The sequence below is a fragment of the Meriones unguiculatus genome, chromosome 18 (genome assembly GCF_030254825.1).
Source record: "Meriones unguiculatus strain TT.TT164.6M chromosome 18, Bangor_MerUng_6.1, whole genome shotgun sequence".
In the NCBI taxonomy this organism is placed as follows: Eukaryota; Metazoa; Chordata; class Mammalia; order Rodentia; family Muridae; genus Meriones; species Meriones unguiculatus.
The window spans coordinates 12,447,496-12,464,979 of NC_083365.1; the positions used below are offsets into that span (position 1 = coordinate 12,447,496).

Here is a 17,484-nt window from a genome sequence, read left to right on the forward strand (position 1 = left end):
CCAACTAAGACAGTATTTTAGATCTTTCCCCGAAAGGTCTAAATAACACACTTCTAACCTTGGAGCATAGTGTTTTACTTTGTTACAAAGGTGTCTCAAGCTTCATGTCAGCCCTGCTGAAACACGTCACAACCTAACCCCAGTGTTGAAGATACAAGATTGGGAGAGAATGCTCATGGAAGGGTATGCTTTTCCTGTAAAAAGGCTTTTGTAGTCCTTTTAATCATTCCATCATACTTAAGTGCCCAAGATTAAAGGGCCAGTAAAGAGCAGAGCTGCTCTGTGTTCCTTTAATCCTGCCAGGTGTGGGCTGTGCACCTACTTACTGGATCAGTGATCAGAATCTAAAGAATCTGTTGGCTATTCTCCCTCCCTTTCACTGCACTGAAGTAGTCATTTCACACCCACTCAACTAACTCCAAGGGGATATGGCAAAAAAGCGTTTATTGGGAATGTACAAATGATACAGCCTCTTTCAAACTTTGACAAAAGCAAGGTCTGGGGGTGTATGCCTTGAAAAAAATCTTAGGACACACAGTAACAGACACGAAAACCCACTACACTTGTGGTTACAGTGGTTACCAGGGTCAAGGACAGAGAATCCTCTGAAGAAGGCTTTCGACCCTAAATCCAGGGTCTAGAACAGAGTTTACACAGTCCAAGTTTGTGTCAGAAGTCTTTTCCTCTAACACATACACCAGTGTCCTGATTCTTTCCTTTTCTGTTGTGTTTCTGTTGTTCATTCCAGGACTCACGGATGTCCATGGGTAAGACCCACAATGGTGGGCTCTATGTCAAACCTTAATCTTGACTACACAGGTGAGCTTCAGCAAGTGCTGCTGTGCCAAGCGTCAGAGCTCAGCTTTCCAGGCTCTACTAGATCCCAAAGGTGACCTTCAGGAAAAGAACTACGAAGTATTCAGAGGGCCCCCCCCACCCCCCACAGTGTTTGATTCTTGTTTTGGCTTTGCTTGCTCTGAAGGCAGCCGTCAGTATTTCCACAGCACATGGAAAGACAAGAGATGCATCAAGGCTGTTATTTGTCCCAGCTGGCAAGCTCTGCACTATTACTTTAATTGGCCTGTTTAGGGCAGGTCAGCAAGTCTAGCACGTCACAGATGCCAGGGCCCCGGCTCTAACCCTGACCCTGGTAACAATGCTATGGCCTTTCTAATCGTCCAAACCAAATAGCAATAAAAACAATCACAAAACACTCATTTTCAAATAGCATATGGCTTTTTTTTAACCCCATCAAATAACTTTATTCACACAAACGTCCCTTAATTTACAAAGCTTCAGTCATTCATACACATTAGGGGGAATCCACAGTGTTCAAAGAACTTAAATATAATGTATCATACCAACCCAAGTACAAAAAAATATTCATATAAAGTTGTTCACACATAGGTCCTAAATTACCAGCTTCTGTGCAAAAAAAAAAAAAAAAAAAAGATTAACTAGTATTTGAAACTAACCTTGTGCCTGGCTTTAAATCTCCCTTCAAAACCAAGTCTGAGCCACATGAGCATTAAGAATAACTGAAATATCCTCCAGTTTTGAAGTCAAGCAGCCCCTGGGGTGTTAAGTGTTTTGAAGAAGAAAAAAAAAAAAAAAGAAAATGTCCCCTAAGTAGGTTTCCTTCTTCCTATGGTCTCATGTGAATTTAAAAAAAAAAAAGGCCCACTCCTACTGGTACTCTCCTCCTTCCGAGGGGCCACTGTTGACTTGTCCACCGCAATGGCTGTGGATGCTGACAGCCAACGCTGTGGAGTACCTACTGGGTTCCCCTTCCAGAGCGCGCACCCCGACAAGGCTCCTTTCCCTCCACCTCCAGCTGGCCGTGCTGACCTGAAGGCTGTGACTAGCTCAGAATCGGGGAAGGCGGAGGCATCAACCTCCTGAGACCACTGACCTGGAGAGCTCAAGGACCACACTTAGCCAATTCTGAGGTAGATGCCCAGCAGCTGTCAGACACGGAGAGAGAACCCGGGGAGGGGTAGCCCAAAGACCCACCTAGAGTTGGGTGGCTAGTGCCCCCAGATGTGGAAGGAGATGCAGACGAGCAAGAGTGGTGCGAAGAGCTCACAGTGGGCAGGGCTGAAGGGGCAGGACAGAATAAGGCAAAGGTAGTAAAGTTCCCCTCCTTGGAGGATCCCAGTCAGACTCTTGCTCTTGCCATGTTTCCAAACGATACCTAATGGTTAAAACCCACATATAATCCATCCCTTTGGGCTGTCTTCTAAAATAGTAAACAGCTAATAGCAAAAACAGATTCCCACAGCGCTTTTCCTCTTCACGCAAAAATAATAAAACTTTATTGCTGCAAACACTGGTTTTCTAAAATAGTGATATGTTAAAGGGCTGAGAATCTTGGGAGGAAGGAAATGGAGGTGGGGATAGTGGGGCGAGAAGGCTGAGGAAGACAGGGAGTGGTCTTAGCACCACAGGGCTAGGAAGCAGAGTCAGTCGAGGGCCTCTGCTGGCTCCGGGCTTCCCTGCCTTCACTACCACTGGAGTTAACTACTGGCAGTGATACAAAGGAGGCCAGGCCTACCCAGAGTCAAATCTTCACCTAGTGTGGACGCACCTCTCCTCGAGCTGTAAACAGGGTATTTTCTTTAAGTAAACATTAAAACATCCCTCAGGCAGCCCAAAAGCAAACCCTCCAAGGAGAGAATAAGAGTTCCTACTCCCTACCTCAGTGACCCCAAGCTAGGTGAGGGTATGGCCTGAACCTTAGTCTCCTGTGACCAGAACAGGGTTAGCTGGTGCCAGTTTGGATGGTGCAGTCGGGTGCCGTCCTGGCCAGAGGTAAGAGCAGGGAGGGGCGAAGGCAGTGTGCATATGTGGGCAGCAGCATTTGGTCCTGGTCTGAAGCTGCTGTAAGGGCCATGGAGGCTAGAGGGAGGTGTGTCCAGCTATAGTCCACAGGAGGTGGGTAGGGGCTCAGAGTTTTCCTTCCCCTGTGGCTATATGAAGGTGGGAGAGTATGAGTACAAGTGACAAATGGACCCAGAAGACAGATGCCTGCTTCTGGCTGAGTCTGGATAGGGGAGGACAATGGAATAAGGCACTATGATCTGTCCTGCTGACCCCCTTCACTGAGAGGAAGCTGAGCTCTGAGCACAGAGAACTGAGGCCAGAACAGTCTCCCAACAGGCAATCCTCACAGCCCCCCAAAAAGGACAAATGTCAGAAGTTCCACAAACTTGCAGGATGTGGACAGATCTAACAAGCCTAGAGGCACCTGAGATGATGCCCCACAGAGCTACTGGCAGGCCTGAAACCCATATAGAGGCAGAAGAGGGAAGTGACAAAGGAAAAGGGTACTGATCCCAAGACCAAGAAGGACAGGGAGTTGGACTCTGAGAAGACTAACTACAGAGCCCACCAGGGGCTGACTCACCGACCAGAGCACAGCAAGCATGTTACAGCGCTAGTTTCCATCTAGCTGGCAAGTGTTAGCATAGATTGCATGGGAGGGAAGAAAAAAAGCAGGGACAGGCACTTGGGGCTCAAGACCTGGCTCTCATTTGAGCCAGAAAAAGAGGTGCAATCTCCAGGCCAGAACCAGCTGGGAGTCGTAGAAGATAAGGTGCAGGGAAGCAGGCTACTCACGGGATACCCACCTGCAGCCCACAGGGGCTACTTTGACACCAAAAATACCGTGCAGTTGGAAAGCACTATAGCCCACGTCTTAGTGAGACCAAGAGCTAAGGGGCAGGGAACAGGAAAGAAAAGGGTAGGTAGAATGATGATTTGCTAGGCCTGAGTCTTTAGCTAGGAACCTAGAGCAGGACTGCAGCAGGGAAGAGCTGGGGTCCTGAGCTCAGAGACTGCTTTTCCCATTTGCTCAGGCACAAAGAGCCAGCAGCACCCAAAGGAAGGGAGGGCAGAAGAAGAGAAATGGAATGTATTTTGCAATTAGAGGGTGCTGCTGTTCCCACCCTCCCAGGTGCCACTCTGATTAGGCTCAGGAGGCTGCTTAAAAAGCCACTTGAGGAGATGCTATCACAGCACAGCACAAGTACGGGCCTAGGTTACCACCCACAGAACAGCAGCAGACCTCTGGCCAAGAGGAGAAAAACTTTGGTGCTGAGCTGCCTGAGAGGAGATTGAAAAATGCTTGTGGACAGAGCTAAGCAGGGTTCAACGTTGTGCTGGCCTTGTCTTCCCCATACTACAGGGCCAAGGGATCCCCTGCATGAGGGAAAAGCTCCCCTTGGCCTCTTATTTCCCTATCCATCCTATGCTAGTTTAGGAATAAACAAGAATGAACAGACACCTTCTTTCCTTGTCCAGAGACCCCATCCCGTGTGGACAGAACAAGGTGGCAAGTCTAGAAGAGTTCTAGAGCAACCAAAGGTGCAGTGAAGGAGAGGGCAACACCAGAGAATGGTGGGGCCCATGACACAGCTGGAGAGAGGATGCCTTCCCTCAGGAGGCTGTAAGAACACTGCAAGGGAGCTCAGAGTGAAAGGCTTTGCAGACAGAGGCAGTTGTCACAGGGATCTAGGCTGGGGTGCTTTAGATGGCTAGCTGCTATATGGGCCCTCTAAGTAGCCACATGGGCATCCCTACCTCCCCCATACCTCCCTATTCAAGGCGGGTCCTTTCTCTTCTCATCAGACAACAGTGACATAAAGGTTGATCACCTAACATGAAGTCCCTGGGGGTAAGAGAGATGGCGCTTGACAGTGCCACCCAGTGGTGAGTGACACCATGGATCCTGGTACATAGGGCACACCTCCCACACCGTGAGAAAATGCTGGCAGCAGCCAGTTGAGGATACTCTGCAAGGACCAAAGAAGGATCTTGGGGCCTAGGTAGTCTCTGTGACAGGCTGGACTTGTAGCACACTGGGAAGACAATTCAGGAGGCAGAGGATGAAAGGTGTTGGCCTCATAGTACTGACAAGAGGCCAAGGAAGACTAGGTCTGACTGAGGATTGGCACAACAGTCCTAACAGAAGATAGGCTGTGCAAGTAGGGTGGGGTTGGGTTTCTATTTCCAAGTGATGGGATCATCACTCTTGATCTCCCTCCTCAGGGACCCCAGTTGGAAAGGGCAGAAGAGGGAAGCAATTCCTAAGACAGTGAATCCTAGTATGGCCTGAGGCTCCCAAGAACTTAAAGAGAACCAAAACCTATGGTTTAGGTCTTCTTTCTCAGGTCCTTCTGGCCAAACCCAGGGGTTCCTCTTCTGCGAGGTTCTTCACCTCTGACCCTGCCTGAGGCCTGAGGGCTTGATAGGACCAGCCCATCCAATGAGTCCAACAGCTCCCACATCTGGCAGGGAGGCAACTCAGAGGCTGCTTCCTGGAGAAACACGAAACTCTGGGTAGACAGAATGTCTTTGGGAAGTGGGATTCTAAAGCACAACTTAGAGATGTGTAAGAAAGAAAACAGAACATGAAATATAAACCCAAAATTGCTTCCTAACTTAAGATTAACGGATTAACGGTTAATATATGCATAAGCTTTGTCCACATTCAATGTTCTTAGAAACAAAACAAAATAACTCAAAACAATAGAAAGGTGCCTGTCCAGAGTGTAGCCTTCTGCTCTTCAGAAGTCTTGATGGTTTAATGTTTTAAAAAAATTATTATTATAAGGGAAAAATAAAAAGGTAGAATGGGAAACCCAAGCAAAAGCTTCACATTGTGGGAGGTCCAGCTGTCAGGAGATCGCCGCCACCTGTACCCTCTGCCATCTGTCCGAGACATGATGAGACTGGGTCCCGAAGGATCGACCTGGAAGACAGTAGACATTGTCAGCAGGTGAGGGTGCAGGGCCAGCACATAAACCAACCTGACCCTGAAGCCCCGTGGAGTAAGCTAAGGAGCCTCTACCTTGCCATCTGTAAAGACATGCTGTCATTTCTCAGGAAAGGAAACTGATGTGTCCAAGGTCATATGACTAAGGGCAGACTCTGGAAGAGGAAACTTAAAACTTCAGCTGCCAATCTGATCACAAATCAGATACCTTATTCCTACTCCAGCTTCCAGGTACCACAGAGGACCCAACCCAGATAGGTTGCCCCCAATGGAGCCTGGTGGTCTTAGTTCTACATAGCCTTTTTTTCTCCACCCTCATCAATAACTGCTGTCAGAGCCTCACAGCAACCCTTGCAGGAGTTCACTACCCTTCTTTACAGATGGGAAAATGGTGTTCAGCATCTGAAAACCTACACTAAGTTAGCCAACAGATTTTAAAGAGACCACATTCCCTCCAAAGTCAGGTGGACTCAGAGGAAGATTTCCCAGAACCATTTGATAGGTCCCATTCTGGAGACACAACTGTGTCACAGTAATGAATAGGTGACTGCATATTCAAGCCCTTTGTTCTCTGGTCTCATAATCTATACCATGTCACAGGCTGTTTTGAGAATTACATAAATTCAGTTGTGCATGGCTTAATGGTATATGAAATTAGAGCTGCCTGAACAGAGTATACTTATGGGACCACCACTGTATACTGTCTGCTATTGTTTGAAACATCATTATGTGTAATTGTACAACCAATACCTAGAAGAATATGAGCTATGAGCATTGGCTGCTACTTGAGCTTGTTTTGGTGCCAGGCCTTAGGACTAAGACAAGAGGCTGCCCTTCACGGAAACCTAGAACACAAAAGCCTATAGAGATTAGCCTTGGGACATCCCCATATTCTGAGCCACCTAATCACATAGCTAAGTATAGCTTTGTCTTAGGCAGAGCAGGTCATCTGGGCAGCAATGTTTTCAGGTTTTCAAAGTGCCTAGTTCACCCTAGATGACTGACCCAAACAAGTCCTTCCCTGTATGCTTGTAACCCTTCAGTAGCTTCCTTGCTCCATACACACACCAAGACTGTCGTCCTTGGCTTGAGAAGTGCACCCTGGTTCCAGCTCAGTGTACACCCTCTCCACTGAGCTGTGGTCAGTACAGTCAGATAACACTGGGTCCATAGTGTAGGGTTTTGAGCAGGAGCCCTAGCTCACTCACAGAGACACCAGAGTGGGCCTGTCATGTCTCTTCCTCTAGAAGCCTTCTTTCCCTTTTGGACTTTGAGTGGAATGAATATCAAGTATAGGACTGAAATAGTCAATGCGCCCATTTTTCCTTTGCCAGTAACTCCAGCTAGACTCTGAATATACCTTCAGCCATTCAGCCATCAGAAGCAGTTGTAGGTGCCGTGGAAAGGGCATCCTCCACTGATGGAGGAATGTAAGCAGCCTCAGAGAAGCAGCTGGTAAAAAAGCTGCCAGAACTTCAGGTGTGTTGAGGGCTAGAGCCTGGGAGTTCCACTCCTGAAGACCTATCTTCACTGCTATGGAAAAGAGTTCAAGAATAAAGATGTTCAATTATGAGGCAATAGCTCCAAAGTCCAAAAATAAGGGACTAAATGAGTTATCAGCTCACTGCTATACTGAGGAATGAGAGATGGGTGACATCTGTGCATCAGCAGGAAGCCTATTAATGCATCAAGTGGAATACGGAGGTTACAAAGCTGCATGGTAGGAAACAGGAACACAGTTTGTCTCCACAGCTCACAATGGCGGCTAAAGTCCTTGCAAAGGTAATAAGGTGATGAAAACTTGTGGTCTTAGGATGGATGAGGCCTTTGGGACGTTATTAGGATTACCTAAGTCAAGACAGCCAGCAAGCAGCAAGGAGTGCCATCCTCGGGTGTGGACCTCTGACTTGGGACTAAAACCAAGAAACCCCCTTGTCCTTATTTTTAATAAACTATTACTAAAATAAACAACCACCAAAAAAAGACTTGTACATAAAGGCCAGAATGCACTGAAATTAACCAGACCCAACATCCATACATAAAAAAGCATGCTCTCTGAAAAGAGGTTGGCTATAGAGTAAGGGAAGGATCTCCCCCCCACCCCAAAAAAGAGGAAATAGGATATATAGTTAATAGACAGATGGGGTGTGTGTAAGACTGGAATGGGAGGATTAACCTGAAAGGCAAAGAAAAGGTGGAAGAAGTAAATACAGGGAGGGACAACTAACGCTAACGGACCATTGGAGGGGTCATATGAAAACCTACTACCCATGCCCAGCAGCAGGTGGCAAACACAAAACAAACTCAACAGTGTTTCTGGATTTTTTTTTTAAATCTTACTGGTCTTTTGCTTTCAAATTATCATTTCTGACTTTATATTTTTATGGGTTTTGGGTTTGAGTGTCTCTGTATGTATTTCTCCTTTTTTGGGTTTTGATTTGTTTTGTTTAATTAAATACTGGGTTGTTTGTTTGGCTTTGTGGGGTGTTTGTTTGTTTGGTTTTTCCCCCTGAGACAGGATTTCTCTGTGTAGTCCTGGAGTGACTTTATAGACCAGGCTGGGGTTGAATTCAGATCTGCTTGCCTCTGTGTCCCTTTGTGCTGGGATTACAGGTATGCGCCTGACTTTGTTTTTTGTTTTGTGCTTGTTTTGTTTTTTTATTTGCCTGTTTGCTTTCTAAAGAAGGAAAGAAAGGAGTTTGGTGGTGGGGGAAGTGGAGAGACTCTGAGAAAAAGGAAAACCATGTTCAAAATGTACTACATGAAAAAAAATATTTTCAACTAAAAAATAAAAAACAAAATCAGCATGTACCAAAATTAACTAGACCCAAGAGCATGCAGTCTAGAAGTAACTCAGATCTGAGGCCTACTTTTCACAGGAAGCTTCTGCTCCCCTACTAAGAAGAATAATTAAGATGATTTCCCCAAAATCCACTTGGAGAATTCTCCCAAGTTTTCAACTTGGGAAAAAACTCGTATACTCCCTGGTGACTTGGCTGCTACCCCAGCCAAGCTTTTGCCTGTTGCTTTCTGCCTGTGTTTTCAGAAGATTAGTAGGTGAAACAGAAGACAGACAGATAAACCTTCCCCAGGGAGCCCACAACACAGTACACCCACAGGAAGATAGAGAGGCACCCCAACAAGAACAATAAGGACCATCTGGTTTGGAGCTGAAGCAGCCAGCCCTTAATGCCTGTTAGACAACAAACAGTGCCGGTCTCAGCCTTGGTAGGCCCTTGCTTATCACCTTCCATCCTAGCAGGTGCCGATCCTTGGCTCCCCTGGTGACCAGGGTATATAGCATGAGGTGGTTCCTAGCATCAACCAGGGTCTTCCTTGTTGCTGTCAGTGGGACCTCTAACCCTGGAGCCCACCCGAAAAATCAAAACCACATCTGCTAAGCGCAATGTAGAATGGTAACCATGTATAGTGGATTTCATAGTTTGTAATTGCATCCCACAAATAGTGTCAGATAAGCTTGACCACTTTTTCCAAAGGAAAGGCCCAGAGAAGGAGCAATTGGCTCACATCTCCAAGTGAGAACAGAGGTCTAGCAATGAACTAGAACCTGCCCAGCTTTCCCACTAGGACCTTTACTGTGTGCTTCAAAGCTGGTAGAGCCACTGGTCCTGACAGCTTACATTAGATAGGGCCTTGGGAAAGAAGGGGATGTGTCAGGCTTTTTATTAATCCTTACCTTTGTTATTTCAGATCTTGGACTAAGTTTCCTCAGTACAACCTAATTTCTCTGTAACATCTTTTGAGCAACTTTATAGGTAATGCAGTGAGGTAACATTCAACTCTCCTCCAAAGCTTTTCAATCACAATTTACATTTTTCAGCAACTCTCTGAGGTGGGAGATAGTGTCACCCTGGCCCTAAAGAGGAGGAAGCTGAAGCTCAGAGGAGAGCAGAGTCCACAATCGATGATACCAAGGCCAGTCTCTTTCCAAAGCCTCTGCTTTTATCATGTAACTTTGTAGTGTATACTTCATTCTTTGAGACACACAGCTAAGTGCTATGGCTTAAAACACAGTTAATCCTTTTATGTATATAGAGAGCTCAGCAAGGAACTCGTGGAAGGCCTAGCTTAGGCACCTGCTATATGCCCAGAGTACAAGAGGTGGAAATATGTGTCAGCCACCGGGAACTCAAGCATTCCTCCATAGCCCACCGGGCGTTTGTTCTATTCAATGAGTTGGGAAGAAACAAACTCCTCCCACTAAAGCCATTAGCATCTTAGAGCACAGACACCAGAAGGAGCAGAGGTGAGCAAGTGATGGGAAAATATGGCTAGAGACCTAACAGTGTCTCAGCCTCCTGCCCCTGCCCCTGCCCCCATTCTTAACCTACAGGCACAGAAGAAAGGATGTCCTTTATTCTAAAAGTACAGCTTCTCTCCCCCTATGTCTACACGCCATTTCTTTAAACAACTGTTGATAGTAAGTAGGAACAATTTGAGAAACTGGTCCCCTTCACTGGCCCCTACACTTTATTAATAAATTGCATTATCTTCTGAAACATATTTAAAAGCATGGCACATGAAATACAGCTTTCTCTTTCCCGAACTCCATGAAGGAAAGGTGTGCTCTTACAGGAGATGTCTGAAGGTTTGCAGCCAGGCTCCTTACTTTACTCCTACCTAATATTCACACACAGTCTGGGACTCCAGCAAGCTGCCAGCAGCAGTCCATCTTCTTGTCCACTTCTTCACGACTTAGCTGACATGGTGCAATGCCATGTATTAATGGTCATTTTGGACTCTTAAGGTAATAGAGCGGACTGCCTAGAACTTTTTTTGTTTTTTTTTTAACACGATTTCTTTCTGCAGCCCAGACTGGCCTAGAACTCAGACTGGTCTTCAAGTCAAGGCACTCCCTGAGTATTAGGAATACAGGTATGAGTTTGACATGCTTGGAATTCATGAGTCAAAGATTAATTCAGGAACTATCTTGTACCTTCCACATGAGGTGAGACAATAAATGATGGTGAGCTCCACTCAGAGGATATGAATCTTTGCCATAATGGTTCCAGAGACAATTCTCCTGCCTCAGCCTCTTAAATGTTAGGATTACAGGTATATACTACCATGTCCAGCTTCAATCAAAACTTACAACACCGTCTCTAATCAGCCTTCTCTCTAAGGAAGAGCCTCCTTTCTGCTTTAGGCTTTAGCTACTTACCACTGTTCTGCGTCCTTCCCAATCTTTGTTATCTAACCCTCCAGATCCCCTTTCTATACCTTCTCCCAGAAAGCAGGTCCAAAGAACAGTCTTTCCAAGGACTCTGCCCTGCAGGGAGCCAGCAGGCCTGACAGTCAGCCTCTACTACCCACACTGTGCCCCTCAATCTCATTCCTCAGACCACAGTCTGCTGATTCTCTTACGGCTATCAGATTATCAAGTAGTGCTAGGTGCTACAATGAGCTCACATGCTGAGCGACTGAAAGAAACTGCCAAATCAGTATACATGGCAACATACACTAATTTACAAACTTCTCAGATAGATTCAACAAGACAACATTTTAAGGAAAAAAAAATTATAAAAACTCTCACCTTTGACTAAGTTCCTACCTCATTGCCAAGCACCTACACACTCACACCGAGCATCTGAGCAGCCAGTGGATCCAGGGACGTTCATGCACACATGTGAAGATTGGGACACTTTTCCACATTATGACATCTGGCAAGGGTCAGAGCTGAGACTGCGCCCAACCCTGCCACTGCACAGTTTGGGCACCAAGCTATATACATTCCTTGTCTCTGTTAGCATCGGAGGTGGACAGGAGAAATGAAGCATATGGAGACCGTGGATTTTTCTGACATTCAGATAGTCTACTAGTTGTATAAACAGGCTCCTGGCTCCACCTTTTCTTCCCTAGTTCGAAGTGAAAACCTCCCTCAAAGGGAAAGCAGATTCCATACTCTGTCCATGTGGAGAGAGCTCCTGAAACCCAGGTGTGGCAAACCTGAGAGGGGGCTGGCTTCAGACTATGTCCCTAGAGTCTAAGTCAGGCAGAACACATGGCTCATGTCAAGAGCAGAATTAGAATCTGGCAATCTGTAAGATGGAAAATAAATAAAGAGTATTTTTTTTTTTTAATGGCTTTGCTGAGCTGACAAGCAGCTCAGGGGTAGTAATGGGAATTCTGGTAGAGAAGGACTCTACATCCCACACACTTTGTTCAGACGGACCTGGCCTCACAGCTTCTGGGAAAGGCAAAATTACCACCTGGGCACAGACTCCTAGGTGGAGTCCTAGTCACAAGCAACAGAAAAAAATCTACATCTCTACATTGTGACAAGAGTAGAGATGAGAGGCCTGGCTTCTACTGCCATAGCTTTTTCCTCTAGAGACTTCATTTTTTTTCACCAAGTGCTCAATGACAACAAAGGAGTTTTAACCCATGGCTCTTCTAATCTCAGAAATGTATCTTGAGTTCTAGAATTCCTGAAAGGCCTTAAACTCTCACAGTGTAAGTCATATGCAGTTTTCCTGTAGACTATCTCTCAGATTCTGAGAAGCATCCATGACACAATGAATAATGAAAGGTGGGGAGCCTGATTTATGCAGGCAAAAACAAATCAGAGACATAAAAGCCAAAGTGGAATTCTGGCCATGGCTTTGCAGGTAGGCATAGGTAAGCAATACAATCTGTGTGGCTGAGATGCTGAAGAATCAGGTCAGTGAGAAAGGGTGCGGCCAAGCTCACCTCAGTATACCAGACTTTTCCTTTTCCCTGAAGTCATCAAGCAGAACTTGTGGCCCACTGTCTAAAGCTCTACCCACAGCCACCTTATTCCCTCAGAGACATTTTTTAAGCACAGCTGCCAGGCCCAGTGGACATCAGGCAAGACTTGGTGAGAGAAAGGACATGAGCAGAATTTAAAGCCAGGATAGCATGCTGCTGAAAACACACCAGCTTTTCAGGTTCAACTCTATCAGAAAGCTCCATAGGAACAGTGTGTGAGGCAATGGCAACAGCATGAGCAGGACGTTCTTATGCGTGGACACTTGGTCATTATATGGCAGTGATCACACTGACTCTATTACTGACTTAATAGTCATCCTGACTGAGAACTGGGGCCCCTTGAAAACTCTGTTCTGGCCTTTAAGAAGTAAATAGGTCTTGGGGCTGGGGCTGCTGTTTTTTGCTTAGCACTTTAGCCAAAACAGATCCTAGATTCAAGAGAAAATTTTTCTTTCTAGAAACAGCTCTGATAAAATTGGCAGTTACATAGGTAAAAAGCATAACAAATACCCTTCCTCAAGCTTATTGTGGGGCTGAAATAAAAACCGGCTAAATGCCTCAGTTGGTCCCCACAGAACCAGGTTCAACTGTAGCTGCTATGATTAGCAGAGAAAGGGCTCCAGGGAAAAGGCAGGATCCTGGGATTTCCCCCAAAGGACACTTTCCCACCAGGAGGAAGCCACCTAAGTCCTTGTTACTAAAGGAGAGAGGTCACTCTTCCATATGGTGAAAGGACAATTTGTGGTTATAAAAGGAAAGACTGAAGGCCAGAATGGCCTGGGCAAAAAGACCATCTGGTCTTCTGGTTACAGCCTGAAGCCAAGAGACCAAGGGAAACTCTTGGGGGCCCTCGTTAAGGAGTCTGTGGCTTTCTTAGGGGAAAAGAGTGCTCCACACATCATTACGAAAGAGATAAAGTCAAACTCATGGTTAGCCTATAAAGGTATGGCAAAATACCACAATGGGGGTAAAGCGTGGCACTGCCACTACTGAATCCTTTGCTTGCTGAACTACAATGGAGACAGTACTGTGAGAGCTGCCATTTTCTCAGGTAAAACAGCCCAGGAGAGAGATGAGGTACTCAAAGCAGGTGGACTGTGGTTTAAGTGAAGATTCCACAAGTCTCTAAATGTCACTACTGTGGAAACACAGGGCTTCCAGGTGCCTGTCTGGTTGTCTTTCCCTCTGAAAGGGACCTGTGCCCTCTAGAGAGGTATCCTGCCAGGTGTGGTACTGCAGCTACTTCCCAGGTCTGACACACCCTCCTAAGATGCTAGAGGCATGGTCCCACCCACTCTTCGGCCCCACCTTATATGCAAGAGGAAGTTCCTCCTCCTTAGGCTGATATCAAAGCCCCTGGCAGCTCAGAGATATCTGACCTTTGTATGAGCCAACCCAGGGCTAAGCTCTTTGCATACATTCCTGGTACTCTGCCAGTGCTCATGGAGTTCTGTGCAGGATGCCACTTGCCTTTCCCCAAGTGCACCTAGACATGTGAGCCCCGAATGTTCCTGCCACTTCAACAAAAGACAGACTCTTTCTCTCTGAGCTGCTACTGGCCTTAAGACAGCTTAGGATCGCTCTGGGGTTGCTTGCATGGCCTCTCTTTGGGAGCTCAATGGTGGAGAGCTTGGGCTGGAGCTCTATCCCTTGAGTTAGCTAGCATTTGTCATTCACAGGGCAAATCATTTCCTCTCTGGAGTAGAAGTGAGAACAGGGACAAGGGCAGCCACACCAAAGACGTAAGTAAGGCTGTAACAAGATTAAACAGGAGAGTACTTAGTCTGGCAAGCTCAGCAAACTGAGGAAGCAGCAGGGGTTCCCTTTCACATCCCACTTATGGTTCCCCCATAATAAAGGAGCCAGCTTGTGGCAGGCCTCCTTCTCTGCAAAGGCAAACAAATGCAGGGCTGTGGTATGCATATATTCATTATGTGCAAAGAAAGAGGACCTAGGTGTTCTTGGGTTCCACTGCCAAGACCTGCCCCTCTGTAGGACTGAGTCTTTCAAACCAAGGTGTAAAAGCATACTGAAGTAAGCAAATAAGCCTCTCCTACACCTGCTGGAGGACAAGGTAAGGCTACTGAGGCACCCCTAAGCTTTTGATAACTGTACTTAAGAGCCCTAAAGACAGCTAAGGAGGACTGCAACAATGGCTTGAAGTTCTCCATCTGATCAGAATCACAATCTAGTTACAGGAAACTCCTTGCTTATGGCTGTCTTAAGGTATTTACACGGGAAGAACTGGAATCACCTTCCAAAGCAGCTTCTTTTCTCCCAAGGTCAATGGTCAACCAAAGATTCCCATTTAGTCTGCCTGCAGCATCAACGACAGCTCTATGAACAGGTGGGCAAATTGATTTATTTTCTGTAATAATGGGATGGAGTTGGCTGCTCTCCAAAGGCTTTTTATACAACTCTAGACACTGACATGGTCTGGGGAGGGAGGAGGACCTCTGGACTATGTCAGTGGTGACAGCTGTACTTCACTTTGGGTACTTGGCTTAAACCCCAGAACAAGTTTTATAAAAAGGTAAAAAGTCACACTGTTGTTTGTCTGGGGTGTGGTGTTTTTCATACCCATTTCTGCTGCCCCATGCAAAGGGAGAGTTCCTTCCAAACATTCAACAGATCCAAACAGACAATCTGGTTACTAACAACAAATGAGCCTTCGCTTGTGGCTTCTAGTTTTCTTTATGTCTGGTACAAGGGGCTGGTCCTGCTGGCAGTGTCTGTGCAATCTGCCAAAATCTCAGAACAGCACACTCCTACTCCACGTCTGAAATTTATACTAGACTTCAGCTTTCTAGAAGGGCATGTCTTAGGCATGTTCAATAAAAAGTAGGAAAGAAAAAGCAGAGGGGTGCTAAGGCTACCCCTTTCCTGGAGGACGAATGTAGATACAGAATCAACCAGCTGCCTCACATCTTGGTAATTTTATTCACTGGGCAAAATGATAAATACTAAAACCCAAAATGATACAGCCAATCTGTTTCCTCCATCACTGCTCTCGTACCATGCCTCTAACATCAGGGGAAAAAAAATCCAGCCATCACTCACAAGATGCCTTCCCCAGCTTCAAATCAAGATTAGTTTTGTAGGTGGAAAGCAAGCATTTCTATCTTCCTTACTATGCCTTACGGGGTGCCTGGTGGCTCTAATACAGCCTTCCAAGTCCCCAGACATCATTTTCTTTAACAAAGAAACAAAATACAGAATTCTTTTTGACCTGTTTATGTTGCAGGCTGAGTTACAGCTTTCCCCTGGTAGCTCTTACTGAAAGTGAAATTCCTTTAAAGTTGGGAAATTCACTGCAGTGTTTTATAGTATTGATTTATTTTAAACTTGGTTGGCATTTTTAAGACTTGCCATGCCTCTGAGCCCTAGAAATGCTGAAAGAAATCTCCATTTCTTCTGATCTTGTAATATTATGAGGTATTAGTTGAAATGAAGAAGGGTTGGCAACATGTCTGTTCTTCACTACTTTGTCAAGATAAAATCTTGGAACTCTCCCCAGGCCCGAAACCCTGCAGCAGCTCTTAGGAACTTCACCCTTCCCTTCTCAGCAGCCTTAGTCCTGAGTCCTCTGTTGAACAAAGCCTCAAGTGATCTCACATCTCATATGATAAGATATTCTCAAATTCCCTCAAGAACCAGTACTAAATACCCCTTTACATAGGCTTCCCTACTATTCACTGAGCCATCACCTATAACTAAACTGCAAGTTCTCAGGAGACAACAATGAATTCTAAACAATCAATGTCACCAATGAGCTACTGCTTGCCTGACTTGGCCCTGGAATTTTTCAACACAGGGTTGCAGGCGGCCAAACCCATCAAAGTAAGACAAGAATGATGGCAACCTCAGCTGTAGTCAGGATTTGAAAGAGTTGGGAGATCTTTCCTTGAGAATTATAGCAACCCTGCTGTTCTGCTTTGGGTCCTCATCTACCTGAAAGTTCTGGCTGATTCTTGGGAATGGATTTCTGCCAGGATGTCACAGCAGTTTCTCTTCTTTCGAGGCGGTGCTGCACTGCTTGAATGAGAACACTCCTTGGTTATATGGGTGTCTCTATCCTAGCCTGCCTCCCTGCTAATGTCACAGTAACTCAAAAGGAATCTATCTGTACATAGGCTGCTGTTACCAAAAGAAATGGCTGAACTGGCGGTCCTGCTATGGTGTGCACAGCTAAGAGCAGATGCAGCTGTGGAGGACACCCACAGGAACTGTGCCTGCAGGGCCATAAGTGTAGTGCTTTCTGGAAGAGAACCCACTCACTACCTGCTTCAAAGCAGGAACTCACCCAAATGTGACTTTCAAGAAGCTACCGAAGACAGAATGGAAGGATGAAACTGTCAACCACATATCTTGTGTCAAATTCTGATTCTTGGTGAACCACTGCTCTCTCATGTACATAATGAGGGCAAATAGCATGACTGGATAGATGATGTAGAACAGTAAGTACATAACAACTTATTCCCTGAATTAGTTAATTCAGGCCCCTCACAGGAGGCTTCTTTGATATCATAAAGCTATTACTTTGGTCAGTAGAAGTGTCTTCATGTCCCTGGGGCCCCAAGAGACGCAGGATGGAAGAAAGCCAAATCTTCAGGCAGCTAGATGATTATAAGAGTCCCTCAGATTTGCCCAAGGGATGAGATCTCTGCTGGGTGGAGTCAAGGATGCTAACAGTCTATGAGCAGTGTCTGAGCCTTGATACCAACAGGCCCTGGGCAGGCCTGTTACTTCCATATACTTGCATATCTATCTAAACTGCAGGAACAGAGGGGTCCTATGGGTGGGTGCACAAACCAAATTGGACAGCTCAGCTTTCCTCCTGTCTGAGAGCAGGACACATCAAGAGGTGGCAACAGGATGCCCCAGGAAGCTGCCTGAACCTGACATCAGCCCTCCTCAGCTATGGAGGAAAATCCAAACTAACTAGAAAAACTTGGCCC

General features: G+C 46.0%; 1 protein-coding gene across 2 annotated transcripts in view; it reads right to left on the reverse strand.

Annotated features, from left to right (window-relative positions):
* Positions 1–427: 427 nt before the first annotated feature.
* Stk35 (serine/threonine kinase 35) overlaps positions 428–17,484 on the reverse strand; it is a 31,953-nt gene continuing 14,896 nt past the window's right edge. Inside the window, exon 3 of one of the 2 annotated variants that reach the window (XM_021656112.2) lies at positions 428–5,752. In XM_021656112.2, coding sequence (XP_021511787.1) covers positions 5,679–5,752 — 74 coding nt within the window. In that variant the 3' untranslated portion in view covers positions 428–5,678. The other variant, XM_060371927.1, reaches the window with a different exon arrangement.